At 49.9% G+C, this 11,817-nt stretch overlaps 2 protein-coding genes across 2 annotated transcripts; both read left to right on the top strand.

The window, feature by feature from the left end:
• Positions 1-3,047: 3,047 nt before the first annotated feature.
• LOC125381680 (mucin-4-like) lies at positions 3,048-4,028 on the top strand. Its single transcript, XM_048399114.1, has one exon. The coding sequence runs from the start codon at positions 3,048-3,050 to the stop codon at positions 4,026-4,028; it is 981 nt and encodes a 326-aa protein (XP_048255071.1).
• A 1,031-nt stretch (positions 4,029-5,059) lies between these two features.
• On the top strand, positions 5,060-7,000 carry LOC125381681 (mucin-4-like). Its single transcript, XM_048399115.1, has 2 exons — positions 5,060-5,884; positions 6,542-7,000. The coding sequence occupies exons 1-2, from the start codon at positions 5,060-5,062 to the stop codon at positions 6,998-7,000; spliced, it is 1,284 nt and encodes a 427-aa protein (XP_048255072.1).
• Positions 7,001-11,817: the final 4,817 nt, after the last annotated feature.

The following is an 11,817-nucleotide window of genomic DNA, read 5'->3' on the forward strand; positions in this document are numbered from 1 at the left end:
TGATAGTGGGTTTGAATCCTGGTTCACCCCGATTATGTTTCTAGGTTTGTCAGCGCCATACCCGTGCTCGTGGGTTTCACCGAAGTGGTAAACGTCTGAGACCTGCATCACTTCGGGCTTTCCTCCCACATTAAGCTGACACGCCGTGATATAACTGGAATACTGTTAAAAGCGGGGTTAAACCCAACGCACTCACTCACTCACTCCAAATTAAAGGAGGAGGTGTCTGTGAACTTTTTAATCTGCCAATTTGCACCATTTTTCTAAATTCTTGTCCAAGCATGTCTGCTCTGAATGCAAAAACATGAAGCTGTTTATTTGTTTTCTGTGCAGGTTTACTTTTGCTCAATCCAAATTCCCAATTTTAGATTGAAAAGAAAGCAGATATTTGATTGTCTCAAGGACCCACACACCCTTCCTTTTTATTGGGTGGTCACATTTGACTCGAGGGCTCACCTGATGACTTAATGTGGAGATGCATATATCTACTAAGGGGTATTCTGGTCCGTTTCACGCATGAATATCAGATTTACTCCACTTTAAAACATGTCAAGTGTTTGAGACTTTTGGAACTATGATCTGTCATCCCGTGACTGCTGATGTCCTCTGGTAGTCTTGGACGGTGAACTTGTCATCTTTGTTTCGAGGGGTGCAAGTTCTGCAGTGGGCGCGCTCTTGTATTATTCAGTTGCACTAGAATAGTGTGACATGTTGCAACAGAATCGGCTTTCAGGGAGCCTCACAGTAACTGTGTCACATGCTGGTACTCATCATCATTTAAACAGGCTCACAAATTGTATGACGTCTTTTTCATACATTCACTGCTTTAAAGAATACTAATATACTCACAACATTTTTTTATCAACAATGTTATGATGCAACATGTGACACATATTGGTTACAATGTTGTGTTATCATGTCACTTCCAGCCAGAGTAACAGTGTCATGTCACTTCCAGCCATTGTAACAGTGTCATGTCACCTCCATCCACTGTAACAGTGTCATGTCACTTCCAGCCAGAGAAACAGTGCCAAGTCACCTCCAGCCGTTGTAACAGTGTCATGTCAATCCCAGCAATTGTAACAGTGTCATGTCACTTCCAGCCATTGTAACAGTGTCATGTCAATTCCAGCCATTGTAACAGTGTCATGTCACTTCTAGCCATTGTAACAGTATCATGTCAATCCCAGCAATTGTAACAGTGTCATGTCACTTCGAGCCATTGTAACAGTGTCATGTCAATTCCAGCCATTGTAACAGTGTCATGTCACTTCCAGCCATTGTAACAGTGTCATGTCAATCCCAGCCATTGTAACAGTGTCAAGTTACTTCCAGCCATTGTAACAGTGTCATGTCACTTCCAGCCATTGTAACAGTGTCATGTCACTTCCAGCAAGAGAAACAGTATCATGTCACTTCCAGCCAGAGAAACAGTGTCATGTCACTTCCAGCCATTGTCACAGTGTCATGTCACTTCCAGCCAGAGAAACAGTGTCATGTCACTTCCAGCCAGAGAAACTGTGTCATGTCACTTCCAGCCATAATAACAGTGTCATGTCACTTCCAGCCGTAAAAACAGTATCTATCAATTCCAGCCATTGTAACAGTGTCATGTCACCTCCAGCCAGAGTAACAGTGTCATGTCACTTCCAGCCATTGTAACAGTGTCATGTCACTTCCATTCATTGTAACAGTGTCATGTCACTTCCAGCCATTGTAACAGTGTCATGTCACTTCCAGCCAGAGAAACAGTGTCATGTCACTTCCAGTCATTGTAACAGTGTCATGTCACTTCCAGCCATTGTAACAGTATCATGTCAATTCCAGCCATTGTAACAGTGTCATGTCACTTCCAGCCATTGTAACAGTGTCATGTCACTTCCAGCCATTGTAACAGTGTCATGTCACCTCTAGCCAGAGTAACAGTGTCATGTCACTTCCAGCCATAATAACAGTGTCATGTCACTTCCAGCCATTGTAACAGTATCATGTCAATTCCAGCCATTGTAACAGTGTCATGTCACTTCCAGCCATTGTAACAGTGTCATGTCACTTCCAGCCATTGTAACAGTGTCATGTCACCTCCAGCCAGAGTAACAGTGTCATGTCACTTCCAGCCATTGTAACAGTGTCATGTCACTTCCAGCGATAATAACAGTGTCATGTCACTTCCAGCCATTGTAACAGTATCATGTCAATTCCAGCCATTGTAACAGTGTCATGTCACTTCCAGCCATTGTAACAGTGTCATGTCACTTCCAGCCATTGTAACAGTGTCATGTCACTTCCAGCCATTGTAACAGTTTCATGTCACCTCCAGCCAGAGTAACAGTGTCAAGTTACTTCCAGCCATTGTAACAGCTTCAAGTTACTTTCAGCCAGGGATGTGAACCCTGGTTGTTCAGGTTCACACCCAGAGCCATGCTGTCTCTATGATATTAATAAACTCCTGTATATCTGCTCACTTCCTTTCTAATACAGTGCAAGCTCTTATGAAAACATTTATCTGGACAATGATAAAAGTGTAATTTTGACCAGTTTGGTCATTTGATGAAGTCTGTGGTCTATGTCGTCAGAAAGATAGTTGGGGTAATGAGGTGTACTCCTCGTCATCAAAGATAATAAGCTGGTATTAAACATTGACGTCATATGTGCTGAATGTTATTGGTGATTTATAGATTAACAAGCAGTAAAGACCCCTAGGGACATACTTAATATATATTCTATGGTATGTCATCAGCAGACTAGCGCTGAAGAGATCAGAAACCATAAGTGATTAATTGTATGCATGAATTATGTTTTATACTAGTAAATGCCACATGGTCTTATTGAAACATGTGTATGTGTTTTGCCAGTAAAGGTTATTTCAAAAAAGCTTTCAATATATGTAATCTCCAAAATAGATTCAACAAGTTATCTTAGAATGATGTCTACTGTAACTCCCATACTTAGTCATAGAATTGAACACACTCCCTCTACAGGACATCACACCACACCAGTCCTGCCACTCTGCTCCTCTCATAACACACTCCCTCTACAGGACACACATGCCACACCAGTCCTGCCACTCTGCTCCTCTCACACCACACTCCCTCTACAGGACATCACACCACACCAGTCCTGCCACTCTGCTCCTCTCACACCACACTCCCTCTACAGGACATCACACCACACCAGTCCTGCCACTCTGCTCCTCTCATAACACACTCCCTCTACAGGACACACATGCCACACCAGTCCTGCCACTCTGCTCCTCTCACACCACACTCCCTCTACAGGACATCACACCACACCAGTCCTGCCACACTGCTCCTCTCACACCACACTCCCTCTACAGGACATCAGACAACACCAGTCCTGCCACACTGCTCCTCTCACACCAAACTCCCTCTACAGGACATCACACCACACCAGTCCTGCCACACTGCTCCTCTCACAACACACTCCCTCTACAGGACATCAGACCACACCAGTCCTGCCACTCTGCTGCTCTCACGACACACTCCCTCTACAGGACATCACACCACACCAGTCCTGCCACTCTGCTCCTCTCACACCACCCTCCCTCCACAGGACATCAGACCACACCAGTCCTGCCGCTCTGCTCCTCTCACACCACACTCCCTCTACAGGGCATCAGACCACACCAGTCCTGCCACTCTGCTCCTCTCATAACACACTCCCTCCACAGGACATCAGACCACACCAGTCCTGCCACTCTGCTCCTCTCACGACACACTCCCTCTACAGGACATCAGACCACACCAGTCCTGCCGCTCTGCTCTCATAACACACTCCCTCTACAGGACACACATGCCACACCAGTCCTGCCTCTCTGCTCCTCTCACACCACACTCCCTCTACAGGACATCACACCACACCAGTCCTGCCACTCTGCTCCTCTCACACCACTCTCCCTCTACAGGACACACATGCCACACCAGTCCTGCCATTCTGCTCCTCTCACGACACACTCCCTCTACAGGACATCAGACCACACCAGTCCTGCCACTCTGCTCCTCTCATAACACACTCCCTCTACAGGACACACATGCCACACCAGTCCTGCCACTCTGCTCCTCTCACACCACACTCCCTCTACAGGACATCACACCACACCAGTCCTGCCACTCTGCTCCTCTCACACCACACTCCCTCTACAGGACATCAGACCACACCAGTCCTGCCATTCTGCTCCTCTCACGACACACTCCCTCTACAGGACATCAGACCACACCAGTCCTGCGCTCTGCCCCTCTCACAACACACTCCCTCTACAGGACATCAGACCACACCAGTCCTGCCGCTCTGCTCCTCTCACGACACACTCCCTCTACAGGACATCAGACCACACCAGTCCTGCCACACTGCTCCTCTCACGACACTCTCCCTCTACAGGACACACATGCCACACCAGTCCTGCCGCTCTGCTGCTCTCACGACGCTCTCCCTCTACAGGACATCAGACCACACCAGTCCTGCCATTCTGCTCCTCTCACGACACACTCCCTCTACAGGACATCAGACCACACCAGTCCTGCCACTCTGATCCTCTCATAACACACTCCCTCTACAGGACACACATGCCACACCAGTCCTGCCGCTCTGCTGCTCTCACGACGCTCTCCCTCTACAGGACATCAGACCACACCAGTCCTGCCACTCTGCTCCTCTCACAACACACTCCCTCTACAGGACACACATGCCACACCAGTCCTGCCACTCTGCTGCTCTCACGACGCTCTCCCTCTACAGGACATCAGACCACACCAGTCCTGCCACACTGCTCCTCTCACGACACTCTCCCTCTACAGGACACACATGCCACACCAGTCCTGCCACTCTGCTCCTCTCATAACACACTCCCTCTACAGGACACACATGCCACACCGGTCCTGCCACTCTGCCCCTCTCACACCACACTCCCTCTACAGGACGTCACACCACACCAGTCCTGCCGCTCTGCTGCTCTCACGACGCTCTCCCTCTACAGGACATTAGACCACACCAGTCCTGCCACTCTGCTCCTCTCATAACACACTCCCTCTACAGGACACACATGCCACACCAGTCCTGCCACTCTGCCCCTCTCACACCACACTCCCTCTACAGGACATCACACCACACCAGTCCTGCCATTCTGCTCCTCTCACACCACAGTCCCTCTACAGGACATCACACCACACCAGTCCTGCCACTCTGCTCCTCACACACCACACTCCCTCTACAGGACATCACACCACACCAGTCCTGCCGCTCTGCTGCTCTCACACCACACTCCCTCTACAGGACATCACGCCACACCAGTCCTGCCACTCTGCCCCTCTCACACCACACTCCCTCTACAGGACATCAGACCACACCAGTCCTGCCTCTCTGCCCCTCTCACACCACTCTCCCTCTACAGGACATCAGACCACACCAGTCCTGCCACTCTGCCCCTCTCACAACACTCTCCCTCCACAGGACATCAGACCACACCAGTCCTGCCGCTCTGCCCCTCTCACAACACACTCCCTCTACAGGACATCAGACCACACCAGTCCTGCCACTCTGCTCCTCTCACACCACACTCCCTCTACAGGACATCAGACCACACCAGTCCTGCCGCTCTGCCCCTCTCACAACACACTCCCTCTACAGGACATCAGACCACACCAGTCCTGCCACTCTGCCCCTCTCACACCACACTCCCTCTACAGGACATCAGACCACACCAGTCCTGCCGCTCTGCCCCTCTCACAACACACTCCCTCTACAGGACATCAGACCACACCAGTCCTGCCGCTCTGCCCCTCTCACAACACACTCCCTCTACAGGACACACATGCCACACCAGTCCTGCCACTCTGCCCCTCTCACAACACACTCGACCGCCTCCGTGGTCTTGTGGTAGAGCGTCCGCCCGGAGAGCGGAAGGTCCAGGGTTCGATCCCGGGCCGCGTCATACAAAAAGACGTTAAAAGATTGTACTTGTTGTTACCCTGTCTGGCGCTCGGCATTAAGGGGCTAAAACAAGGACTGGTCGGCTCGGAGTCAGTATACTGTGTCTGAGTTGGGTATTCATGTTAAACTGCAGCATGGTATCTCAGTGAGCTAGCACTATAAATCGGCATCAGTCCGGACTAGTACAAGAAGCCACACACACACATACACGTGCATGCACGTCGCTATATAAGTGCAAAAATCTTGGACACGACGTTAAACCCAATTTCACCTCACCTCACAACACACTCCCTCTACAGGACATCAGACCACACCAGTCCTGCCGCTCTGCTGCTCTCACGACACTCTCCCTCTACAGGACATCAGACCACACCAGTCCTGCCATTCTGCTCCTCTCACAACACACTCCCTCTACAGGACATCAGACCACACCAGTCCTGCCATTCTGATCCTCTCATAACACACTCCCTCTACAGGACACACATGCCACACCAGTCCTGCCGCTCTGCTGCTCTCACGACGCTCTCCCTCTACAGGACATCAGACCACACCAGTCCTGCCACTCTGCTCCTCTCATAACACACTCCCTCTACAGGACACACATGCCACACCAGTCCTGCCACTCTGCTGCTCTCACGATGCTCTCCCTCTACAGGACATCAGACCACACCAGTCCTGCCACTCTGCTCCTCTCATAACACACTCCCTCTACAGGACACACATGCCACACCAGTCCTGCCACTCTGCTGCTCTCACGATGCTCTCCCTCTACAGGACATCAGACCATACCAGTCCTGCCACACTGCTCCTCTCACGACACTCTCCCTCTACAGGACATCACACCACACCAGTCCTGCCACTCTGCTCCTCTCATAACACACTCCCTCTACAGGACACACATGCCACACCAGTCCTGCCACTCTGCTCCTCTCACGACACACTCCCTCTACAGGACATCACACCACACCAGTCCTGCCACTCTGCTGCTCTCACGACGCTCTCCCTCTACAGGACATTAGACCACACCAGTCCTGCCACTCTGCTCCTCTCATAACACACTCCCTCTACAGGACACACATGCCACACCAGTCCTGCCACTCTGCCCCTCTCACACCACACTCCCTCTACAGGACATCACACCACACCAGTCCTGCCATTCTGCTCCTCTCACACCACAGTCCCTCTACAGGACATCACACCACACCAGTCCTGCCACTCTGCCCCTCTCACAACACACTCCCTCTACAGGACATCAGACCACACCAGTCCTGCCACTCTGCTCCTCTCACACCACACTCCCTCTACAGGACATCAGACCACACCAGTCCTGCCGCTCTGCCCCTCTCACAACACACTCCCTCTACAGGACATCAGACCACACCAGTCCTGCCACTCTGCCCCTCTCACACCACACTCCCTCTACAGGACATCAGACCACACCAGTCCTGCCGCTCTGCCCCTCTCACAACACACTCCCTCTACAGGACATCAGACCACACCAGTCCTGCCGCTCTGCCCCTCTCACAACACACTCCCTCTACAGGACATCAGACCACACCAGTCCTGCCACTCTGCCCCTCTCACAACACACTCGACCGCCTCCGTGATCTTGTGGTAGAGCGTCCGCCCGGAGAGCGGAAGGTCCAGGGTTCGATCCCGGGCCGCGTCATACAAAAAGACGTTAAAAGATTGTACTTGTTGTTACCCTGTCTGGCGCTCGGCATTAAGGGGCTAAAACAAGGACTGGTCGGCTCGGAGTCAGTATACTGTGTCTGAGTTGGGTATTCATGTTAAACTGCAGCATGGTATCTCAGTGAGCTAGCACTATAAATCGGCATCAGTCCGGACTAGTACAAGCAGCCACACACACACATACACGTGCATGCACGTCGCTATATAAGTGCAAAAATCTTGGACGCGACGTTAAACCCAATTTCACCTCACCTCACAACACACTCCCTCTACAGGACATCAGACCACACCAGTCCTGCCGCTCTGCTGCTCTCACGACACTCTCCCTCTACAGGACATCAGACCACACCAGTCCTGCCACTCTGCCCCTCTCACACCACACTCCCTCTACAGGACATCAGACCACACCAGTCCTGCCGCTCTGCCCCTCTCACAACACACTCCCTCTACAGGACACACATGCCACACCAGTCCTGCCACTCTGCCCCTCTCACAACACACTCCCTCTACAGGACATCAGACCACACCAGTCCTGCCACTCTGCCCCTCTCACACCACACTCCCTCTACAGGACATCAGACCACACCAGTCCTGCCGCTCTGCCCCTCTCACAACACACTCCCTCTACAGGACACACATGCCACACCAGTCTTGCCACTCTGCCCCTCTCACACCACGCTCCCTCTACAGGACATCAGACCACACCATTCCTGCCACTCTGCTCCTCTCACGACACACTCCCTCTACAGGACATCAGACCACACCAGTCCTGCCACTCTGCCCCTCTCACAACACACTCCCTCTACAGGACATCAGACCACACCAGTCCTGCTGCTCTGCTCCTCTCACAACACACTCCCTCTACAGGACATCAGACCACACCAGTCCTGCCACTCTGCCCCTCTCACACCACACTCCCTCTACAGGACATCAGACCACACCAGTCCTGCCACTCTGCTCCTCTCACAACACACTCCCTCTACAGGACATCAGACCACACCAGTCCTGCCGCTCTGCTCCTCTCGCAACACACTCCCTCTACAGGACATCAGACCACACCAGTCCTGCCGCTCTGCTCCTCTCACAACACACTCCCTCTACAGGACATCAGACCACACCAGTCCTGCCACTCTGCTCCTCTCACAACACACTCCCTCTACAGGACATCAGACCACACCAGTCCTGCCGCTCTGCTCCTCTCACAACACACTCCCTCTACAGGACATCAGACCACACCAGTCCTGCTGCTCTGCTCCTCTCACAACACACTCCCTCTACAGGACATCAGACCACACCAGTCCTGCTGCTCTGCTCCTCTCACAACACACTCCCTCTACAGGACATCAGACCACACCAGTCCTGCCACTCTGCTCCTCTCACAACACACTCCCTCTACAGGACATCAGACCACACCAGTCCTGCCGCTCTGCTCCTCTCACAACACACTCCCTCTACAGGACATCAGACCACACCAGTCCTGCCGCTCTGCCCCTCTCACACCACACTCCCTCTACAGGACATCAGACCACACCAGTCCTGCCGCTCTGCTCCTCTCACAACACACTCCCTCTACAGGACATCAGACCACACCAGTCCTGCCACTCTGCTCCTCTCACAACACACTCCCTCTACAGGACATCAGACCACACCAGTCCTGCCGCTCTGCTCCTCTCACACCACACTCCCTCTACAGGACATCAGACCACACCAGTCCTGCCACTCTGCTCCTCTCACAACACACTCCCTCTACAGGACATCAGACCACACCAGTCCTGCCACTCTGCTCCTCTCACAACACACTCCCTCTACAGGACATCAGACCACACCAGTCCTGCCACTCTGCTCCTCTCACAACACACTCCCTCTACAGGACATCAGACCACACCAGTCCTGCCACTCTGCTCCTCTCACAACACACTCCCTCTACAGGACATCAGACCACACCAGTCCTGCCGCTCTGCTCCTCTCACAACACACTCCCTCTACAGGACACATATTTTCCCAATCCCAGACAATGACTAGACTGGATATTCTCCAAACCCCAGACAATGACATGACTTGATATTTTCGAAATCTCAGCAATGATTACACTAGATATTTTCCTAATCCAAGATAATGACATGACTTCATATTTTCCCAATTTCAGGCAATGACTAGACTATATTTTCCTAATTCAAGATAATGACTAGACTGGATATTCTCCAAATCCCAGACAATGACTAGCCTTGGTATTTTCCCAACCCCAGACAATGACTACACTCGATATTTTCCTAATCCCAGATGATGACATGACTTCATATTTTCCCAATCCCAGGCAATGACTACACTGGATCCCTCTACAGGACATCAGACCACACCAGTCCTGCCACTCTGCTCCTCTCATGACACACTCCCTCTATATTGGCTACTGTCACTGTCCGACTGACACGTCACTTACCCTGTGACGTAATAAATATTAATGTGCGCATTCCAGGAAAACTCGCAATTAGGTAATGTTTGTGAGAGAGGGAAAGCGATTTTCAAGCACAGAATTAAAGAATGACATTATATGATAAAGAGGTTATCACGCTTGTGTGTTTTGAGAAGGTAAATATGCTGTATTAGGAATAAACACTATGTATCTAGCTTGCCAAGGCTCGATATATACAATGTTTATTCCTAATACAGGATATTTACCATCCCCAAACACATTCGCATGATAACCTCTATTTCCCAGACAATGACAACACTAGATATTTTCCCAATCCCAGACAATGACCACACTGGATATTTTCCCAATCCCAGGCAATGACAAGATTTGGTATTTTCCCAATCCCATATTATGACTTCAAAAACACTGGATATTTTGCCAATTCCAGACAATGACTAAACTGGATATTTTCCCAATCCCAGGCAATGACAAGATTTGGTATTTTCCCAATCCTAGGCAATGACTAAACTGGATATTTTCCCAATCCCAGGCAATTACAAGATTTGGTATTTTCCCAATCCTAGGCAATGACTAAACTGGATATTTTCCCAATCCCAGACAATGATTAGACTGGATATTTTCCTAACCGCAGACACAGACATGACTTCCTATTTTCGAAATCCCAGGCAATGACTACACTGGATAATTTCCCAACACCAGGAAATGACTTTCCTAGATATTTTCCCGACCCCAGATAATGACATGACATCATATTTTCCCAATCACAGACAATGACTATACTGGATATTTTTAGGTCCTGGACAATCTCACACATACCCCTGGTTATAGCAAGTATGATTAACTGATGTCCGCTCAACCCACCTGAAAGTATAAATTTCTCCAGAGAACCAGGTACATGAAGACACACAGTTAATATCAGTATCAACTGATTCACCTTATCGCGTATGTGAATACTGTAGAGATTATCCCAGGTTTACATTCCATGTTCATGTCCTCTTGTGGCACAGGTGGTCCGCCCATATGGCCGCCCCGGTGACACAAATGTGACAGTAGTCTTGTGTTATGTAGCAGTATATACTGTGTGTATTTTTAGTGTCTGTTGGTGGCAGCTAATTGAAGCGCTCGTAAAATGGTAATGTGACTGGATTATTTCGGTCGTATGCGTCAACCAGAAATTAAAGTTATTTCCCTACTTCACTTCTGGGACAAACTCCCCCACTCAAGATGATTCACTAGGTAACAGCTTCTAGGAGGCAGGCTGAACCTATATTAGCGAGATAAGGGTGATTTGAGGCCTCCCTTCACGACCTGACTTGCGACGTATCCACTTGCCCAATGAGGACGGAATACCACCGACTGTCCTGCCAGCTTCAAACAATGATTCCTGGATTCAAGAACGGAACACGTGCCTCACTCAACACATTCAACCGTTACAAATTTTGGACAATCGTAAGTGCACTGATTTATGTAATATGGCGTGTTATTTATTGTTCTGGCCACATATTTGACCCATTGTATTGCCTTCTATTATTGCAAACCTAATCTTGTATATTTCAATATAATGTTAATTATTTATTCACATTGTGTGGTTTACCGATTTCCCAATAGTTCTGCAGGTACCAATTACAGGGTAAACCTTCGTGTTTCAACTTGCGAATGAACTGGTAACACTAGATGTCCACTACAGCTTGTTTGTAACAGCTTATTAATTGAAGCATCACTCATTCACTCATCTTTACTCAGAGTAA

This window comes from Haliotis rufescens, unplaced genomic scaffold (genome assembly GCF_023055435.1).
Source record: "Haliotis rufescens isolate VD_foot unplaced genomic scaffold, xgHalRufe1.0.p SCAF_19, whole genome shotgun sequence".
NCBI lineage: Eukaryota > Metazoa > Mollusca > Gastropoda > Lepetellida > Haliotidae > Haliotis > Haliotis rufescens.